At 42.3% G+C, this 21,387-nt stretch overlaps 2 protein-coding genes across 2 annotated transcripts; one reads left to right on the top strand and one right to left on the bottom strand.

Moving 5' to 3' along the window:
- Nucleotides 1-800: 800 nt before the first annotated feature.
- ZNF839 (zinc finger protein 839) lies at nucleotides 801-11,456 on the top strand. Its single transcript, XM_010154418.1, has 7 exons — nucleotides 801-1,730; nucleotides 3,695-3,946; nucleotides 4,818-4,910; nucleotides 5,282-5,434; nucleotides 7,067-7,207; nucleotides 8,206-8,344; nucleotides 10,084-11,456. The coding sequence occupies exons 1-7, from the start codon at nucleotides 837-839 to the stop codon at nucleotides 11,073-11,075; spliced, it is 2,664 nt and encodes an 887-aa protein (XP_010152720.1). The 5' UTR covers nucleotides 801-836; the 3' UTR covers nucleotides 11,076-11,456.
- Nucleotides 11,457-15,271: 3,815 nt separating this feature from the next.
- CINP (cyclin-dependent kinase 2 interacting protein) lies at nucleotides 15,272-21,259 on the bottom strand. The gene is made up of 5 exons (XM_010154429.1): nucleotides 21,241-21,259; nucleotides 20,694-20,862; nucleotides 19,425-19,551; nucleotides 17,104-17,233; nucleotides 15,272-15,610 (listed from the first exon to the last, which is right to left on the bottom strand). Exons 1-5 carry the CDS (start codon nucleotides 21,257-21,259, stop codon nucleotides 15,408-15,410), a joined length of 648 nt encoding a protein of 215 aa, XP_010152731.1. The 3' UTR covers nucleotides 15,272-15,407.
- Between the last annotated feature and the right edge of the window lie 128 nt (nucleotides 21,260-21,387).

The following is a 21,387-nucleotide window of genomic DNA, read 5'->3' as shown; positions in this document are numbered from 1 at the left end:
GAGCCTGCGGGACCCGCGCGGGGATGGAATCCACCGCCGAGGGCAGCTCTGGGGGGGAGTGGTGCTTTTTTCATTGTTTTCCCTTCGCGTTGCTCCGCAGTCGCACCTGCCCTTGGGCGTGGACTCGAGGCTCGGAGCAGGAAGACCCCGCTTCGAACGTGGCTTAGGAAAACGCGCGTTTGTGTGTAAAACGGGGCTGCTGCGGCCAGCGCGTCGGTCCGGCTGCACGTGCGGACGGCGCGTGCCCCTCTTCCAGCACGGTACCGCGGCTTTCAGCCCGCGAGCTGGCGTGCAGGGGTTGCCAAGCGATTGGTTCCGAGCTGAGGCAGGCATTTGGATGAGGAGGAGAGACTGAATGGTAACACCTCCTCTTCGCCCTTGTCCCGAAGTGTTTTTTGGAGGGAGTACTTCCTGCAGCACGGCCTGGGTGTCATTTCGCAGCCCGTAGTTGTGCCTTTGCTTTGCTGAGGGTTAGGAGTCCGCCGAGGCGGTGGGGTTGACTCCAGAACGGGCCTGCCCGCAGGAAACACAGCTGTCACACGGCCCGGGAGCAAACTTCGCACGCTTTAGCTGAGCGGCGCTCGCACCAGTGCAGGAAAGGCTGTAGCTTGAAGGAAGGGAATCCGCGCTTTGATGTTACCTCTGCGCTTTGAGGCGTTAAAATGGAAAGCTGACGATGTGCATTGTTTCCCTCTCGCTTTGCTTTAAGGGCGTGTGTGTGTATCCTCTTGGTAAGGATTGTCTTTATTTATAAACGTATTTGTGTAATCTCAACTCCTCCTTTTTTTCCACAAAAGGAGCTGGAAGCCATTTGTGTCCAAGTTCAGCCAGGACAGATGAAGGAAACTGAAAGGCCAATGCCACCGTTGGCACCAATCCAGTCCAAAACGATAACGCTGAGTCAGTCGGTTGCTAGAAGTGCTAGCGTACCGGGACTTGGCATTATTAATCCCCAGATAATTAGGATACAGCCTGTGACAGGAACTGAGCAGCAGCAGCTATTCCTGCGTAGTTCTTCCGAGCCTCCAATGCAGCTGCTTATGCAGAGACCTGTACCATCTCACGCATCGGTGCCTGAGAACAAGATTCCCACGTCTAAGATGCTAAACGGACAGAAAGCTACACGTGCCACAGTACCAGCGACCAGGTCTCCACGTGCTGCTCCTGCAGTCGCAGCCAGTACAGCAAATACTCCCGTGCCATGCCTTGACAAAAAACAGAAAGACGACAAATTAAAAAAATCCTTGAAAGTGAAAACTCGTTCTGGGCGGATTTCACGCCCCCCCAAATACAAAGCTAAAGATTATAAATTCATTAAAATGGAGGATTTGGCTGATGGTCATCAGTCTGATTCTGATGACTATTCTGAGCTGAGCATAGAAGATGATGAAGAAGGAAAGGTGAAGGGAAAGGACGCGTTATTCAGTTCTTCAAATTACAATCTGAAACCCAAGATGTTTAAATGTCAGACTTGTGAAAAATCCTATATAGGAAAAGGAGGATTAGCAAGACATTATAAACTTAACCCAGGCCATGGACAGCTGGAGTCTTCACCTCAAAAAATACCTGTAAATAAACCTAATGGAAGTGTATTTGTGGACAATGCCTGTGGAAAAAGAGAGGCACCGATGAGTCCAGCACGTTTGAATTCAATTGCTGTCACTTCAAGTAACACATATGCACTAGCTACCAATCTGGAGGAAACTGTGGATTCGAAGACTGGAGAACAGGTAAAGTGTCTCACTTAGAAAAACTGGCGTTTCTGTAGAAAGCAGAATGGCAGTTTTGTAGCTGCGTGCTGTACTCGTTCACCTGAGTTCCTGCTGGCAACAGCGTAAGTATTTTTTAAGACTGACGGTATGGATTTAAACACATTCAGTTCAGTAGGGCACGTTGTTAGTAAAATGTCTGGTACTGCTCAGAAATATCACTGATACATACAAATTAAATAAATTCGCCACTGAAGTGCTTTAAGAATCAAAGTATTGTCTCTTACGGTGTTGCACAGGCACATAAACCAAAATGTTCACCGGGTGTTCATTTGTTACTGGTTTTCTCACATAGAAAAGGTTGAAAAAACCTTGTCTGTGTAAATAAGTAGTCCTCCCATCCGGCAAAGAACGCAGTATGCTTCGGTTACGGCATGACAGACAGCAAGACATCACCTGCACCGTCAGTTTCTGTTACTGAGACAGGTTTTCTGTGAGGCGTGACACTTGGCTGGAATCCAACAGCTTTTCCTAGAGCGGGCTTTGAAAGTGTGCCTTAGCTACCGCTGCAATCCAAACGCGTTCGTGAAACATGATCTTCTGGGCTGGAAACTGCTGCAGCCACAGTTCTCTTTTTCTGTGACGTTTTAAGCTGGTCGCTTCAAAGTGAAGTTTCTCCCAGTATTAAAATGACATTTTGTAGTAAGAGCCGATACAGCTGCTGTCTAGGAAAACCACTTTTTTGAGACGCAGCAGTGTCACATTTATCATTTTTATTTGTAAATGTGAAGTTGTTTGCAGAAATGTGAAAATTTACAGCTTGAGATGCCAGTCTCGATGATGGGATGGTGGGAATTCAGAACAAGTTCGGTCTCATACGTACTATGACTACTGACTGCTAGATTTTTATTGTACCTGCTGTTTTTAACTACCAAATATGGATTCTACAAATTTGCACTTTAACTCATTGATTTGTTACAGTTTTTGTCCAGGTAAATGCTTTCTAGAAGGAATAGCAGGATTATTAAAACTGGCACCTTGATACAGACAGGAAGCTAATCAAGATCCCCACGTTCAGCCTAGTCTCATGTCACATATAGAACTAATTTAGTAATTTCATCCCTGGACAGAACTGACATAAATTTGCCATTTTTAGAGCTCTCCTAATCTCTAGAATAGTAGGGAGCTACTGAACGTTGGGATGAAAAATGTACTGATTATGAAAAGAAGCCTGATATACCTCAGTACTGTTGTAAACTCCTCTCTTAAAAAATACTGTGACGTGCTTGGAAGGGAAGGCATGACGTGTTCAGCAAGAAATCACTGCTTTGATGGGTAAAAACAATTCTGCACTGAAATCACAACGATCACTTAAAAATAGCAAAAGTGTTTGACACTGCCGTGTGGTATTATAACAAGCCGCCCCTTAGCTGTGTTCTCAGGGAAGACTAAGGATTTTGGAAGTGGAAACAGGGCAGTATCTTTTGATTTTTAGCTACTGGGCTTGGCGCTGTTCACGGCTGTTCAGTTTTTCATATGAAGTCTTCATGCTTTGACACAGATTCAATTAAACCCAAATTTTATTTTGTGTGTGTTTCACTGCTAATTCAGATTTATTCCTAAAACCTCTTTGTTTGAAGAGGATGTATTTTACTTCAAAAGCATTGAACATATTTAACTGACATAAACCAGCTCTTTAATTATATTCCCTTAATCCCTCTTAATTTGTATGACATTTTGTCAATCGGAAATGCGGTTTTGGCAAATAATGGCATATATGTGTTGCAGAAGTAGCAGTCTTACTAACATATGGGATGTATTCCACAACTTTCCTTGCAGTTACGCATGTATCCAGCTTTAATACACTATTTAATTTAATACACTATTTGTTGTTTGCCTAGATGAAGAACTCAATCTTAAAATTGTCTTCCTCAACACACTGTTTAAAATGGTGAATAAATACTTGTTTCTTTCTTTTCATGGAGACTTGTAAGCCTGCAGAAAGCGGACACTTGTTGGCAGAACAACAAAACGAAACCAGTTCCGGACACCAAGGACCCGTAACACCAAAAGGACCTGGAAGACCCCGACGACCAAAGAGACGTGGTCGGCCAAGGATGAGGGGAAGATCTAAGTGTTCTGGAAGGCTTAGCAGACCTGGTCAGTCCCCTTCAAAGTCACTTAGTAGTGTGTCAGCAGAACACAGTGTATTCAGAAGAAAAGCTAGGTTAAAAGAGGTATGGTTCTCTTCTGCATTACTTCACAAGTATCTTCCCCCCGCCCTGTTTTTGTTGGGTTGGTGTGGTGGTTTTTGGTTTTCTTTCTGGATCACTTGTTTTCAAGGAATCATTTTCAAAAACATTGATTTTTTTTTTTTTTTTTTTTTACATCCTTGTGCACGGACAAGATGAAAGCTCAAGATGTCTTCTAAGAAGAAAACATTAAGTTGTCTTTAAGGAAAAAATATTTAGCAGAATGCTGGACAAAGGGAAAATGGGAACTCAGTCTGGAAAGGGAGTCTTCACGTGTAGATATACTCTCGCTATCCTTTTTCTGGAGAAGGGAAGTTAGTAGCCTGACCTAGAGGAGGGTGTCCCTGCCCATGGCAGCAGGGGTGGAATTTGGGTTCCAACAGGGTTGGTCTTTAAGGTCCCTTGCAACCCAAACCATTCTGTGATTCTATAATTATGTATCTCCTCCAACACAGTAAAAGGAAATAAACCTAACTGAAGTTCAGCAACATCAGAAAAGAAACCCCCCCAAAAAGGAGCTCTTGCAGGAGGATAAAATCCATGCAGCTAACACAATGGTTTTTGCTTGTTTCCTGTGTGTTGTGGAAGATCCTTTATGGCTACTAAATCTACCGATGTTGCTCGTCTTTCTAGGAATGGGCCACATACGTGGCGTGGAGTTTTGTCTGTATATAGCCAGTAACTTGAGGTTTTCTAGCTGATCTCCTCTGCTGGTGTTACGTCTGACCTGTTCTCAAACCTGTGTGAACATAGAGTGTATCTTTCAGAAAAGGAGTGATGTTTTGTGTTCGGAATGTGGGACCCGTAACCTCTGTAGGCTACTGTGCTCTAATAAACTCATTCTGGCTTTTGACAGCTAATACAGCAGTGTGATAATGAAGACTTAATGGAGCTGGCTCTCCCGCGTCTTACAAAGCTTGTTACAGTATATGAATTTCTGTTGATGAAGGTGAGTGGTTTTTTTAAGGTAAGAATGTTAAATTATTTTAGGGACACCTCCATTAGCATAGACAAAAAGATTCCTTTAGAGAGGTATCTGCATTTCCTAAGTTAGAATTGTGCAGAAAGTAGACGTTCTACACATCGCTTCAGTCTTACACAGGCAGAACTCGTGTAGGTCTCTTGATTGAAAATCTTGGGTTTTGCTGCCTGCTTGAGTGGCACTCTTGAATATTCCATAATCTTTTGATTTGAATGTGTTTATTTTGCAACGTTGAACAAAACAAACTGACAGATTTTGATTTCATCTTTTCTTAAAATATAGGGAGAGGAAAACAAACCTTTTTTTTTTTTTTTTTTTTCCTCCCCTCTTACTTCTAGGTTGAAAAAGGGTATCCAGCCAAAGCTTACTTCCCAGATGTGTACAGGGAATTTGAAGACTTGCATAATAGGGTAAAGAAAATGGCGTATGAGCACCTCAGTAACTCTGACCTGCTGAGTGGCCAGCAGCCTGTTGAAATAAAAGATGCTAAGGTAATATATCACTCTATTTGGAACTGGGATGTTTTACTTATTTTTGATGCTTTGTGTTTTCATTTTTCTCTGATAAGCTTTCTCATCCTGCTAAAGTTATTTGAAAAAAACCCATGGCTTTTTGATGAGAAAAATAGATGTTACAGTAAAAAATCTAACAGCTAACTGAAGAGAAAATGAAATCCATAATAAAACTATGATTCTAGTTTATGGCAGTAGACACAACCATAAATAAATAATTTCTAGCAGCACTGATACCTGCTTAGCTGGTATCTACCGTCATATGAAGATAGAATCATAGGTTTGGGTTGGAAGGGCCCTTAAAGATCATCCAGTTCCACCCCCCCTGCCATGGGCAGGGACACCTTCCACTAGACCAGGTTGCTCAAAGCCTCGTCCAGCCTGGCCTTGAACACTTCCAGGGATGGGGCATCCACAGCTTCTCTGGGCAACCTGTTCCAGTGCCTCCCCACCCTCTCTGTGAAGAATTTCTTCCTGATATCCAATCTAAATCTTCCCGCTTTCAATTAAAGATGCATGTTACTGCAAAGTGTGTTTAGCATTAACTCCTAATAAAAGTACATCTTGATGTTTGATTAGGAAAGAGGGGTCTATATTAATGTGGATCTGTTTATCCTTAGGGATCCTTATTGATCTATGTTCCCCTTGCTTAGAACAAAACAGCTCTTTGTGCATAACGTATTATTTTTTGATTTTCCCCTCCGTTTCCAGTAACGAAAACACTATGTAATATACCACCTCCACCAAAATGTCTAAATGCTGTGCTTATTAATGTACATCAATACTGAACTTGCAGCTACTATGAGGGGAGCATACTGGAAAGCTCAGAGTAGGGATGGTGGAGATAACTTAATTATAAGAACCAAAATTCTTGGTTTAAAAAATTGGAAGTCCTGTATAGACTGTTAGCAGTGGTTAATATTTATTTTTCAGAATAAATTGTGATGTTCACTGTACATATTAAATCTTTCTAGAATTATTATGTGCTTATCTGGCTATTTTGTAACTAATACTGATGGAGCAATGAAGTTGCACCAAGTGCTGTTGATACTGGCAGTCCCAAAATGGAACCTCTTTCTTGCTTCCCTTCGGTGTTGATGTGCCGCCTTAATATAGAATTATGCTCTTTTTAAAAAAAACAGACCCAAAACAAACAGAAAAGCCCCAACCTAGCCTGGAGGTGGTGTATTGTAGCACTTACGTAAGGATGAAGCCAAGGAATGGAATGGGGGTGGGAAATCCTTAACTACTGAAAGATAAACAGGAAGACTTAAATGTGTTTTAAATAATGGAGACCCTCCACAGTGCTCTTTATTAAACTCTGCTCTTAGTAACTGCCTCTGTATTCTATATATAACCACTGTACTCCTAATTCTTTTGAGTTTGCCTGTTAATATTCACCTTCAGATGAAGGTCACGTTCTATTAATATGGAGGCAACAGGGGAGTCGAAATGCTTCATTGAGCTGCGATGATTGATTGTCAGACCAGGCACCGTGTAGTTCTGGTTCGGTTATAAGAAAACGAATCACTATTTCAGCATTTATGTATTCCGGTGGGAGAGGCTAACTTGTCTTTTTTTTTTTTTTTCCCCCTATGACTGTTTTTAAAGGTTGCCGAATCACTAGGAATTACAGAAATACTCACTGGAGAGCGAAGGACGCAAGGTGCAGACTCTTGTTCACAATGCATAATTAAAATGGTTAGTGAGCAAGTGCCTGTGGAAATACTGGGACAAAAACGGTTAGCTGAGGTATGGAACCTTTGTGAAAACTAAAAATGAAACTCGGACAAATTAAACCTTGTTAAAACAGATTAGCATTCCTTACAAAATCTAACCAGCATTATCTGACTCATGTGAAAGTAAGGCTTTCGTGGTGCCTGGAGTTTGGCAATAATTACAGAAGCACTCTACTGTTGTATTGTAGCAGAGCATATGAACTAGCACGCTAGAGATCTTCTTTGGGAAGACGCTTGGTAGTGTTCAGGACAGAATCTCAAAGGCTTACAGGTAATCTCATGATACAGGGAAGAATTTTGTTTAGGAGCTAGCAAATTTGGGCCCCCACAGTGAGAGGGAGCCTCAGCTTCTAATAACTTGTGTTGGAACAAGTGGGGTAAGCTACAGCAGACTCAGATGCTGGAGAAGTGGTTGCTCTGGGAATTGGCAGTTGGTAGAGGTGCACGAAAACAGTTCCTGTCTCTAACAAGTCAGTTGACCAGATTTAGTCTGTTTACAGCTGTAGCAGGGAGCTGTTTCCTCTTCTTGAAAGTCACATCTCTCCGGTCCATTCCCTTAACTGTTCTACTTTTTGTTTAATCCAGAGTTGTTTCTGGTGGTGGATAAACAAGACTAGGGCTTTTCTGTTTTCTGCTTGTGGTTAAAGAGCTGATCAGTCTTTCTCCGTTAACCAAACAGTGCCGGGCAGGCTGTTCGCAGCCCTTTACTGCGGCTGGGGAGAGAGCGTAGAGCAGGTTTCATGCCATCCAGCTAGTCACAACAGCTCGGGGGGCTTCGGTGCTGAAGCAAAGGCAGGTGGTTTCAGCCAAGTGTCACAAGTAACCAGTAACTCGTTTTTGCCAAGTCTGAGGGCTGTGTTTAAACCCTTACATTTTGGGATGTCCTTTAGTGTAAAACCCTGTTTTCAATGATCAGTTCACTGCCGCCAAATGCCCACAGTTAGTTTTTGATCTTCTCCAATATTGTCAGCTGTTATGGGGCAGCCAGTTAATTATCTCTTGTATTGACAGAGCTCAGGGGAGGAACTGTTGCCATCAGCCAAAAGGACCAAGTTAGAAGACGTAATGGAGAATGTGAATAATGCTTATGCCAGTCAAGATGAAGTGAAAGAAAAGAGTGGGAATTTGTGTACACTGTTTGAAAAAGATGGTAACCTCTTCAGATTTTCCAATTCTGTTCTGTTTGTGGAGGAGCTGAACAAATCTCTTGGTTCTTCAAGCTGGTGTGGTTTTTGTCCTAAGGTTTCATTTCTTAACTTGCTTCCCAGGTCCTTCAAAAGCAGCTGCTTAACTGGAAAGGCCTCATGGGGTGGGAGGGATGTTACAGACGATGCAGACCACAGCATTAGCTCAACTGTGAATGCATGATAATCCAGTTATTGGTGCTTTGCTCTGCTTTGTGCCTCCTGAATGCTTCCTGCATGCACCATCCCTTAAAATGGAAATGGTGCACGACCTTGGTGTCAGCAGAGGACGAGGAAGCAGCACGTGTGTCCTTCATCTGCCCCGGCAGGCTTCGATAGCAGAATCGCCAGAGCTCTCTGGATCCCTGGGGGAGGGGAGGAGCTGCTGCAGGCTGTCTTGTATCCCAGGGGAGACATGGGACCTGAAGATTGGAATCAAGGCACCATTTTGCACCACAGTCTTTGGGTGCCTTCCTTTTTATCCCGTCTTTATTCCCCCTGCCCCTCCGATGGGCAGGGTCCCAGGGGATGAGAAAGGAAGGCGAGATGGGCCCCAATCTGTCATCTCCCAAAACTGCACTGGTCTTTCATGCAAAAGTTGCAGTAACTCGGTGGCGTTCTGATCGCTGTTGTGAAAGATTCCAGCCCTTCCCCATCTCTAGTAAGATGTGTGTGTCAGTGCAGTCCTTTTGCTTTGTAAATACCTTTTTTTGGTGTTGCTGTAAGCCGCTTTGCTTTTGCCATTTGCACATCTTTCTGTCAGTGGTTGTGGTTTTGTTTTCCCCTCTTAATTTATTTTTCTTTCTCTGAAAGGCTCTCTGCATGACCATGCTTATTTCTTGTGGTATTATGAGTTTCTTCTGGGCTGTGAGTCTTAAATTTTGTTTCACTTGCACCTGCTGGTAGGGCTTTTGCTGGTCTACAGTACGAAAAGTTAAAAATGGTCCCTTCTGCCGCGTCAGGCCTCCTTTGTTGTGCAGTGATCACTTTTGTAACAACAACAAAAATCCAACCTACTTGTTCCTTTTGATCTTCAGTAATAAAAACTGACAGCTCACGCTACTGCAGCTTAGTAGCTATTGTTCAACTACCTACTGAGTTTGTGACCTGGCTCTTGGTCCAGGTCAAATAACTGGTAAAACACACCAAATCCTAGGGTTTTTTTACCTTTTCTGTCACAGGATGAAAGTGTTCCTGGGGCTGTTAGCACAGCTCATTAGATATGTAGTGACTTGATGACATGTCTGAGTCCAGGCTGAGCCTGATTATCCACAGAAATTTTACCAACTTTAAATGCCTCTGTCAATTTACTACGGGTAACGGGGAGGAGCAGCCGGCAGCATTGTGCCTGGTGTATTCTTTGTCTTTTACCGTTACCGGCTGTATGCCAGATGGAAGAACTGAGTGACTTTCAGCCCAGGTTGTTTTCAGGATTAACAGAACAATGCTGCTTCTAATGTAAGGTCCCTTGGTATGGAAACATTCAGTAATATTTCCCTATCCAAATATTCCTTAAGTATTTTTATACCGGCTTTCTCATTGGGAAGTACTCTGAAAATCTTGTTAGGTGCTTCAGGTTTGCTATTCGGGGGGAAGAAAGCAGAGAACTAGTCTAGCTTTCGTCCAAAATTATTGCTGAAAAATAATTTTTTGGACAGGCAACATTAGATTGCCCAACAAAATGATATTTATTTCACCTTTTCAGGTTTTAATCCATTAAATGGAGAAATCCTGCTTTCAGAAGATAGCCATATTGTTTGCTGCACAACTGGAAGTACACTGCCGACAGCAGAGGAACATAATTCACTTCTTCATCCAGGAGTTAGAATCGATGCTGAAAATCCAGGTACCTTCTCCCAGACTGTGAAAATGAGGATAGAGTATTCCCAGCCTGCAGACATCCAGGGACCAGACCTGGCAGGTGACGTGTCTCTGCTGCACGCTGAAGTTGTGCTGCCCGCTGAAGCAGACGGCTCGCCCGCCTTAGTTCAGGCGCACTTTGTGAGTGAGAACGCGGCGGGTGGTCTCTCGGCTCCTGACCGTGGCAGCTCCGTGTCAGAGAATGCCGTGGGCAGCCAGAGTGCTGAATTACCAATGGGTGAAGAAAATGGTCACGATCAAAAATACCAGAAACTGCAAGACGGAAACCATAGTTTTGCAATTAAAGAACATTCCGAACCACTTCATAATGCTGATATGACCGATGAGATGCAGGAACTTGAAAAAGTCTTCTCTGCAAACATTGTGCCGGTGAACTACCCACACGCTGCTCAGGCTGAGTCACACCAGAACCCTGCCCAGGAAGCCTCCCTGCCTGCTCACGGGAACCACGAAAACCCTTTTAAAAACATGAATGAATTTCCTTGTGGGACAGAGGAAGGACATGGGCTGGAGGATACAGTTACTGTAGGAGAAACAGTAGCCTTTGAGATTACTGATGGGAGCCATGATTTTTTGTCTCAGGGACATGAACAGATTTTTATTCAGACTTCAGACGGGCTTATCCTGTCTCATCCAGACACTGCTGTTTTGTCTCAGGCAGAAGGCATCGTTATTGTAACCGATTCCAATGGTACTACAATGCACATTCGCACGCCCGAGGGGATACCTTTGGAAACTGTGGAAGCACTACTGGCAATGGAAGCAGATGGCCAAAGTGGAGATATTTTGCTCTCACAAAGTGAATTGGAGCCATAAATTAGAAAACTCTGTATGCTTTCTTCTGGAAAAGACTGACTCTATAAAATGTATATTTTTTTAATGTGAATACTGAAATAATTGAAATTTAACTTATTTGTAAACTGTTTCTATGCCCCATACTTTTTATAACTTATGTTTATATAAATCTAGCAGCGTTGCAACCAAAAATTCTAGAATTAATATTGTACTATTTGCTTTATATGTTGGGGGTGGGTGGAAGGTGGAAATCTGTCAACCCTAAAACTGTTGCACTATTCCCTTTTGTTACGTGATTCCTCTTCTCTCTAGCCATCTGAAAACGCAGTCAGTTGTCCTGCTGGTCAGCAGTGATGTGCTGTGTACTGGCAAGCTGTATATGGGTAAAATAAAAACGGTATTCAAATACTTGTTTTCTGTGCCGTTGAGATCACAAAACACTTTGTTACTGCGCTTTCTTAAAGCTAGCTTGAATATTCAGTAGCATCTAGACTTGATGCCTGGGAAAACGGGCAGTTTTAAATATAATCCACAGTTGTACATTTTGGGAACAGTGTGACCACCTAGCCGATCCCTGCCTAAATAAGCAGCTACTGGGTTGTAGACAAAAATAGCCTCAAATAAGACCTGATTTGTACTGAGCTGTTGGAAATGTGTTTAAGTGTGGTTCTCTGATGTTCAGCCATGCCTTTAAAAACTGCTGTTACTTAGGCAGGAAGGGGCAAGTGTGTAAGTAGCGATCTGATTTTCATTAATGGGATACCAGGTTCTTTTCCATCTTTAGTCTGTGATGGTCTGTTTCAGTTAGCCTTGTATTACGGTGTTTTCTTTCAGCTGACGCATCCTTTATCAGTTCCAAGCTTTGACCTTCCCAGTAACTCCACACAGTCCTGCGCTATTTAATCATAATAAAAAGGTATCCTTGACTATAATCCCTGTTTCTCTACACAGACAGAAAACTTTCCAATTACTTATCTACTGTTATCTTGTATTTTTGTCATATTTTCAGCATGTTGCTTGGATGATGATATTTTTCTGGAGACCTCCTAGCAGCTTCTTGTCCAAGGGTCTGTCTTTTTCTTTCAAGAAGCTTAGCAGGTAAGAGAGAACAGCTTTAAATGACCAGTATCTTTATTTTGTTCAGGAGCCACTGTAAACATTGCTGAAAACTGGTAACATACCTCTAAAAGGTGTGTGTCCCTCATGGCTAAATACATGAGGCTACTGAGATAATTGGACAAATCAGCTAAAAGGACCTGCAATATGCAGGACAGTTCTTAATTCCAGCGTGAACAGTGGTTTTTCCCTTGTTACTGAGGAAAAACTGACACTAAAATTGAATCTAAACAAGAGAGAGGACAATTTAGAGATAAAACAATCTCCTCTGCTATATCCCTTAACATAGCTGGTTGGGGTTTTTTGGTTGTGTGGTGTTGGTTTTGTTTTGGTTTATTTTCCTTGGTTGCCTAAGTAGAAGATAATTTGATTAGCCAAAACACTGTCTTTTATGTGTGGACATGGGATGTCATATATCAGTGAGCTTCTGTCTGGTGTTTGGGTTGTTGGTGTGGTTTTTGTTAGGGGTTTTAGGAGGTGGTGTTGGTCAGAGGATAAAGGCCTGCCTTGTATGTGAAGATGCCATACAAAGAAAGTTTCTGCTGGTCTTCCGAGTCTTTGATGGCAGGGAGCACTACTTTATTATGCTCTTTTTGTACTGACTATCTAACAGCTACATCTGAGGCCTTCAAATACAACAATCGGCTTCTTACAGCTACAGTGACAAAACACAAAGATGCTCAGAGGGCTGGAGCACCTCTGCTATGGGGACAGGCTGAGAGAGTTGGGCTTGTTCAGTCTGGAGAAGGGAAGGCTCCATGGAGACCTTATAGCACCTTCCAGTACCTGAAGGGGCTACAAGGAAGCTGGGGGGGACTTTTTACAAGGGCTTGTAGTGACAGGACAAGGGGTAATGGGTTTAAATTGAAAGTGGGGAGATTTAGATTAGATACCAGGAAGAAATTCTTCACGGAGAGGGTGGTGAGGTACTGGGACAGGTTGCCCAGAGAAGCTGTGGATGCCCCATCCCTAGAAGTGTTCAAGGCCAGGCTGGATGAGGCTTTGAGCAACCTGGTCTAGTGGAAGGTGTCCCTGCCCATGGCAGGGGGGTTGGAACTGGATGGTCTTTAAGGTCCCTTCACACCCCAACCATCCTGTGATTCTATGATCTCTGCAGTGGTTTTGTAGCAGTCTTCCCCTGTCCGATAGCAGTCAGCAAGCAAGGGAGAAGGTGAAGATGAAACCTCCTTCACGAAGATCTGCTTTCCTCTAAGAAACAACAATAAACCCCAGTTTCCACCTGGGCAGAAAATGAAAATCTGCTTCAATTCTGCCTTCCTTATTGGTTTGCACATGCTGGGAAATACAGTACACCCACTCCCGTCTTCAGAGAACAATTCTATAACTGAACCAACCTCTTCTCCTTGGAAAATATTTTTCAAGTACGAAGGTGTTTCCATAGCGACAAGGGTCTGGCCCTACGCAGATAAATTAAGGTGGCTGTTAAACTTGGGGGAACGTTGCACGGAAAAATAATAGAACTCAACACGGCTCTTCATAACTGATTGTATTCTCCTTCAGCTATGGCAGAATTTCTTTTCAGACACTAAAAATTTGGGGTAAGAATAGAACATTGTTAAGGTGTCATAAACCTCCTCATTGTTGAACAGAGCAAGATGTTGAGAAAACTTTTCCGATTCACATCTGTCTGCTTGTTACTGCAGGAAGCTCATGTACGTCCCTTCCCGAGCTGACGGGGTTTCTGCTGGCAGCTAGTTAAGTAAGTGACCCTACTCCTCCTATCGGGAATCTGCTCCAGAATCTTTCACCTTTTTAATTAGATTTTTCTGGTGTCAAACCACAGTCATTATGGTCGTTTCATAACAGTGTGCATTTCCTGTGTCTGTCTTTCAGTTCCAGTAGTTGTTTCAAGGAGAATCAAGGGTAAAACATCAGTCAGGGCACAACAGTGAGTCAACAGCACTCAGAAACGCCCCGTAATTGTGTGAAATAGGAGATCTAAATCAACAGTTTGTATAGGAGCAGGTCAAACAGGCAATCAGTAAGTGGGAGGAATCAGGATTATTAATCATAACGAATTTAGGCCTTCTGCTCACTGCACATCAGGGATTTAACTAAAACTGTGATGATGCAGCTGCATGGTTTCTACACTGTAATACGCTTTTCTGAGGAGTGCTAATTGGCAGCAGCAGCTAACAGTTACGAAAGGCTGGGTGACTAGCAGCTTCTCCGAGCTACCCAGGTCTGACGTAAGGGTATGCTGCAGCAATTATTACATCTTCAGGAGTGAAAGCAAATAAGGGTATTGAACTTCAGCATTTAGCTTTTGCATTCACTGCTTCTCCTGAACACGCTCTCTGCTCGCTTTTCCAAGAAAGTAGCATGAAGAAGAAAAGCAAGAATTTGAGCTATTGATCCTTGTCATGTGAACTGCTAGCCAAAAATAGAGGGCAAACCTCCAAACCAAACCTGCTTGACATCAGAAACAGTAATCCAAGGAAAAACTCACTGAGCCTTCTGACCCCAGGCAAACAATATGGGATAAGGACATGACTGAAGCAGGCCTTGTTTTTAGTCTCTAAAAGAAAAAAGTTAATGAATTAAAAGAGACAAGACCTTTTCATATGATTGTGGAGTGACGGGTTGTGCTAAACCCTGCTGGTGTGCTAGTTAAGGCTTGGATCGCTCTTTCAAGGGCGATGTACCTAACCACACCTCAACCGCAACTCATACTGGTGTCTGCAACAGCCTTTCAGAGCCACATACCAAACTATGCGGATCCTTTTGGATCCACCCTTTTGTGCTTTCCTTTCCTTTACCCCATTTATAAAGCAAGTACAAAAGCATTAGCCCTGTTAAGTCATGCAACCCCCTCCCACCCCGAAAGATCAAGAAGTGCTGAATCTCTGTGGTGAAAGGGACAGTGTAGGTATTTTAGATTGTTGAGACTTGGAAAGGTGTTGCATTCTTTGCTGTAGGAGTCTTTGTGCATTGAATCCACGCCCCGACCACCAAGTAGTGTTTATTGATTTTAGGGGACTTAACCTCCTACCTGTAGCCTCTCCATTGCACTTAGAATAGATAAAGCAGCCAAACCCAGATTGCCCCATACAGCAAGAGGAGCACCAGCTGAGACAAAACAGTAAATACAAATAGAGAAAAAATATTTTTACTAAGTTTTACAAATTTCAACTTACTTGGTTGGTAAGCCTTGCAACTTGCCATTTCAGTTTCACGTAAGGGTCATTAGAAGCAAGCTGTGTAACACTGGAAATTCTAGCACTGTCTATGTCCCGTTTCCAGCAGCATGGCTTCAAGGAGAAGTTTGCTGCTGTTCTCAATGTAAGGCTGGTATAACCACGATGATAAATAGACCATCATCAGATCCTGGTCAGCAGAATGAGCAATTTCTTGTATAATTGTTCGCTTGAGTTGCAGTTCCTGCTTGTACATTTCAGAGAGCTTCAGACAAACCTCATCTGAAATGGATTGGAAAAAACAAGCACGTTAACCAGAATGTTTCAGCAGTTCTCTAAAAGTTACATTATACTTCAATATATTAATCATTAAAAAAACCCTTACCTTACGTAAGCTATTCCTCAGATTTAGACTTCTTGTTTTCTACAGCGTTAATAATGTTTGTACACTAGATGATAAAACACTAAACAATTTCCTCAGCTCTTACATATATTTTATACTCTTGTGATTTTTGTCATGGATCCCCTTTTAATTCTAGAAGAAGCACTGGCAGTGGTTCTCAAGACCCACTGTAAAATTATCAATTACAGCTATCCCTTCAAATAACTGAAATTTGATTTTAAAACTTGGTAATGCTATCCTGAAATAGAAGCATTGTGTTTTAGAGTCACTGTTGATTTTAGCTCATCTAAAGGATGCCCTCACGTGCTGTCAGGCACTTTAGCAATGCACGATCGCCAGTGAGGGACACCAATAGCGAAAAGTAATGGTAAAACAAAACAACAGGCCAAAACTGAAGTGTGTAATGTGAAAACTAATACTGTGTTACCAGTTACGTTGGTAATACTGGTGGTGGTGGTGAGGTAAAATATATCTATGTAATAATCTTTAATTGTTTGACTTTCTTAAAAGTAACCACACAAGTTACTGTTAAAGAGACTGATTCCGGGTTTGTAACTTAGCCTGAACTATCACTACCTTCAGGAGGATTTAGTCTTTCATGGAGTTGAGAGCATCACTAAATGATCCAGGCACAGCGAGTGTTTTGACAGCAGTTGTCTCTGTCATTCTTACCCTTTTAAGCTGGCAGAAACTAATACACGAGCATCCTGCTAACTGTGGTAGTGAAGCAAGAACCAGGGCTTCACAAAGGTATGACTCCCACTTCACAAAGGTGTCAGCAGTTGGTTTGTGTGCAATCAGGCTTCTCTTGAATTCCAAGAGTTTCAACACTGCGGTAATAGCAGCTGGGAGGCAGTACCTTTTGCCATCAAGTGATTGCTAAAGGATTGATATTCACAGTAGACAGTAACGGAACACTTATTTACTTGTCTTAACTGACTCAGAGATCAGAGGTATTGTCTTTGGCTGCCTGAGAAGTAACTGAGGTATGGCTTGTTCTCTGCATTCAGGGATTTTGTTTCAGTGCAAGTAAAAAGTCAGTTAAGCCATAGGCTTAACGCTACCAGGTTGCGAGTATGTCTCTCTACAAAGGACGTGGCTGTTGCAGGTTGGACGCTGAGCTGCTGACAGGCTTCGTATGATGCTGTAATTGTTGCGCGTCAGACCAGGCTTGGCAGCTCGCGCAAGCAGTCAGCAGTAACCCTAAGCCAAGTGTTGCATTCATGTGTTTATTGATTAGTCGATTACAGAGGAGACAGATACACACTCTCTAAGGCAAGACATCCAGATAAAAGGGTTTATTTTTCAGTTCTAAATTAGATGACATCAATGATGCAATGCAATTAGCTGAGCTAATCAATATTTTACTTACAGAAGTATGGTGTGGGCCATGTATGAAAGAAGGGTGCTGCGCAATTCCTGGCTCCATGGTGGAACGTTTCCAAGTCACAGATTGCTTTAGTAGTCGAAGTAAGCTTTTCCATTTTCAGTTGTATTTTTGTCTGAAAATGATGCACATCTCAGGAACATTAGGCTCCTATAATCTTAAACATTTTTTAAAACACACTATTTCTGAAGACTGAATAAGTCTTAACATGTTTAACTCACTTTAACTTCAGACAGGAATCAAAGCTGGAATTTACATAAAGTTTTAATATGAATGTGCTGGTTTTGGCTGGGATAGGGTTAATTTTCTTCATAGTAGCTGGTATGGGGCTGTGTTTGGATTTGTGCTGGAAAGCATTGATAACACAGGGATGTTTTAGCTGTTGCTGAGCAGTGCTCCAACAGAGTCAAGGCATGTTTTGGTTACTGCTGAGCAGTGCTGCCACAGAGTCAAGGACTCTTCTGCCTCTCATACCTCGCCACCAGCGCGTGGGCTGGGGGTGCACAAGAAGCTGGGAGGGGACACGGCCAGGACAGCTGACCCCAACTGACCAAAGGGATATTCTAGACCATATGGTGTCATGCTCAGCACATAAAGCTGGGGGAAGAGGGAGGAAGTGGGGGGATGTTTACAGTGATAGCATCTCTCTTCCCAAATAGCCCTTAAGTGTGATGGAGCCCTGCTTTCCTGCAGATGGCTGAACACCTGCCTGCCCGTGGGAAGTAGTGAATGAATTCCTCGTTTTGCTTGTGTGTGCGGCTTCTGCTTTACCGATTAAACTGTCTTTTATCTCAACCCAGGAGTTTTCTCACTTTTACCCGCCCGATTCTCTCCCCTGTCCCAGCAGGGAGGAGTGAGCGAGCGGCTGTGTGGTGCTTGTTGTCGGCTGGGGTTAAACCACGACAATGAGATACCCTAAAATTTTGAACAAATATGACTTACTGACTCTAATTTTGGATAATTTGTTTGTTTGTCCCATGTAGAAATATATTAAAGCCCTCTCACTTTTTCACCTCTCTCTGGGGTTTTCCAATAGTAATGTAGTACTGGGGAAAAACATCAGAGACTCTATGAACAAATGTGGCACAAGCCCTATAAACACATGCTTTCTTACATTATCACATCAAGATGACTTAAATTTGATTTCAAAAGATCAGCGGCAGACGAGAAAAGGAGCTCAAGCTACTACTGACAATGTATCTAGGCCAATTAACAACTTGCATTGAAAAACAGGTCATTCCATCCACTTCCTTCATGTTCACCTGACTTTGTGCATTCCTAATGGTAACTAATATTTACAACAAAATGGAGCTTGCAGACAGTATCTTTAAGTCAAGAAGCTAAAATACAGATAATTGCCATAAACTTGTAAAGTGGTAAAAATTCATAATGAATGAAAAATAAAATAAGTCTGTAGTAGCTCTGTTTAGTACCCAATCTATCACTGGCTGCTTAGCCTCCTAATACTCTGGAGTAATAAAAATCTGATTCAACACACTTGGTAGTCTGAATACAAAACTACCTCAAGGAAAAAACAAACAAACAAACAAAACCCCACAAAACAAATTACTGTTACTTTTTCCCACAGAAAAAGAATTTGAGCAAAATCTAGCTGCTTTCCTGCTTATTCTAAATACTGGAGTGGTGTCCTGTCTGTGGAAAAAACCAGATCTATCATCTTTCTTATGAGTGTCCACTTTGGCAGAGGGTTGTAAGAGTTATTTTTAATAAAAAATTTAAATTACAGTATCAGGCAGATAAATACTCTTTTTTGCTTCCTATGAAACTGACAGGTGACATTAGTTCCTAGCAAATTATCCAGAAAAAAGGCAGGTTGCATAACAATTATCTTACCCTACTCTCCAGAGGAGTTCTGCACAGAAAATGCAGGTAGGCAGACTAAAAATGTAACTGCATCATGTCTGATCAAAGATAGCTGCAAAGACATGATGGCAGGTAAAGCACTGCTTTATGTGGTGGTGTTTGGTTTTTTTCTAAACAGAGGGAATATTCAGGATGAGAAAACAGGTGCCGTTTTAGAATGCATTTTTTGTATGACTCATTTTCAGAAGATGACTTTATAAAGGGAGGGGTAGAATTACAAGCAGGAGGCAACTTTCAGATTTACCCATCGAGCAAATAAGTGATGCATACTAGATTTATAATCATTTAGGTTTGAAGCCAAAGAACTATGATTAAAATTCCAATTTTGTGTTTACAACAAATACTTGAGGACATTCCTTATGTCATATGTGAACACACTTGGAATTGATTCATATTGACTAATACTGAAAAATGGGCATTACCATATGCTTTAAGGTCTCAAGTAATTCTGCACAGCAATTGTCCAGTTCTTCATTGTATTTTGGAGTTGGCTTTTCAGATTCTATGGCACTGTTATCACATGCTATCTCCAGTTTGTTGCCTTGAAATCTAAAACAGAAGCGTAAGGCAAAGTAAACAACTGCATATAGGCTTACTCAAGCTGTAGAGATTTAAAAACCCATGTGATCTGATCCTACAAAATCTCTCTCACAGGCTGTTTATGAGAATTGCTACATAAAAATGGTAAAAGACATAGTTAACTGTGAGCAATTGGGGCTGGTTCCACCGTCTTCACAGGAACATAGAATGACTCTACCTTAGAGCATGTGCTTGAAAAAACAGTCGCAGGTGTTAAGGCAACACCTTTTTCCACTTTACCTTGCCCCTGTGTTAGGGGTTGTTCTCTCATAATGGACAAGGTATGCCCAGGCTGCAGCTGCTCCAGCTGACAATCTGGTGCCTCGCCACAAACTGACCGTCATGCACAATTTAAGCTAAAACATTTAACTGTGAACCCAGGGCAGCTAACATGTGGACACCTATCCTGTCTCGCTGACTTTCCCACAGAAGGTGTAAATTTGGACAGCGGAGAGGGAGTTGTTAGACAGCAAAAGCAACATCTGGCACCATTACAGCAAAATATTCCTGAGCTTGTACTTGCCAGAACCCTGTCAGACAAAGCCTGTTCAGCTGTCAGGACTCGGGAGACCTTTCTTCTCAAAACCCTGTTAATTACAGGTTTTTCTTTGCAGCGTGAGGATCGTCACTCTACCAAAGAGTTTTTATTGTATGCTTTGTTGGTTTTCTTCATCATCACTGTTACAACTTTTTTGTCTATATACATCACTGATTCTTTCTGAAAATCACCTGAAATCTGACTTCAGTGAAATTTGGCAGTACTGGCCTCAGTATGCAAGAGTGAAGTCTTGTGGGCTGAGACCTATAGGATTAGATTCTAGCTTTGTATATTATAGAAGTTATGCTTAACTACCTATAATAAACTTTTTCCATTTCTTGCAAATATTACTTTATGAGATTATTTTAATCTTTATGAGACATTTATTATTTGAATGTAAATAGTTTATGTAAGCAAAAAGTGCAACTGCTGAGTTTGATCCAAGAGCTAGCTTATCCCCTCTGACATGTTTTTTCCCCCATCTCCAGAAAGAACTTTCTAGTGAAGAAGATAATTTCTCAATAAAGGCAATCTTTGTGCTGTTTTCACCTGTATGTGTTATTAGCATACTTACTGCTCACCGATCTTCATGTTGACTATTTTGTTTGCTGTAGTATATCCATTATCATTCAGTCTTTCCCATTTCATCATTAAATTATGCCAGTCGGCTGCATTGTCTTTAAGTTTTCTTGCACTGACAGATAAAACGGGTCTTCTTGGAGTACCGTCAGCAGGACTTTTTGCTAAATGAGAAAAGAAAGAAATTCAAGATACTTAAAGCATATGGAAACAAATCAGCATGCTATCCGGCAGCTGGTTGTGTCAATGATTTCCTTGCTTTACTGCTCAGTATTGATTAGAGAAAAATGTAATCTACATTAGCCATCTTTAGTTATGAAGTCTAATTTCTCATCTATCAGCCTTGTTACAAGAAAATCGTGTTACTGAAAAAATGCAAGCACGTTCTGAGAGGTGATGCTGTGAACTGGACAGCAGCAGCTTTGCAGTACCGACCAACCATGCAGTGCTCGTGCCCTGGACGTCTGAAATAATTCACGCCTGCACGTGAGCCTGAAGGGTCTGGGAGAATTTTTTAAGACGGTGGGTGCTTCACCACTGACCACAAAGCCCCCACGCCATGACGAGCTGTTAGAGGACCACACGGTGATGGCCTTAGCCGTGAGGGCTCCCTGTTGAGCCGAGGGCCTGCAAGCCCGGGTGGAGGCACAGCAACAGCACAATCTGGCACGTTTTCTGGTTGAACTGTT

Source organism: Eurypyga helias, unplaced genomic scaffold (assembly GCF_000690775.1).
Source record: "Eurypyga helias isolate BGI_N326 unplaced genomic scaffold, ASM69077v1 scaffold30410, whole genome shotgun sequence".
In the NCBI taxonomy this organism is placed as follows: Eukaryota; Metazoa; Chordata; class Aves; order Eurypygiformes; family Eurypygidae; genus Eurypyga; species Eurypyga helias.
This window is presented reverse-complemented; position numbering and strand designations above follow the sequence as displayed.

Coding starts and splice junctions, on each gene's coding strand:
- ZNF839 (XM_010154418.1), top strand. CDS start 837: ATGAAGGAAACTGAAAGGCCAATGCCACCGTTGGCACCAATCCAGTCC. Junction 3,947..4,817: donor GAAAAGCTAGGTTAAAAGAG/GTATGGTTCTCT, acceptor GGCTTTTGACAG/CTAATACAGCAGTGTGATAA. Junction 8,345..10,083: donor TACACTGTTTGAAAAAGATG/GTAACCTCTTCA, acceptor TCACCTTTTCAG/GTTTTAATCCATTAAATGGA.
- CINP (XM_010154429.1), bottom strand. Junction 19,552..20,693: donor AACATGAAGATCGGTGAGCA/GTAAGTATGCTA, acceptor CTTCTGTTTTAG/ATTTCAAGGCAACAAACTGG. Junction 17,234..19,424: donor TTGAGACCTTAAAGCATATG/GTAATGCCCATT, acceptor CATCATTTTCAG/ACAAAAATACAACTGAAAAT.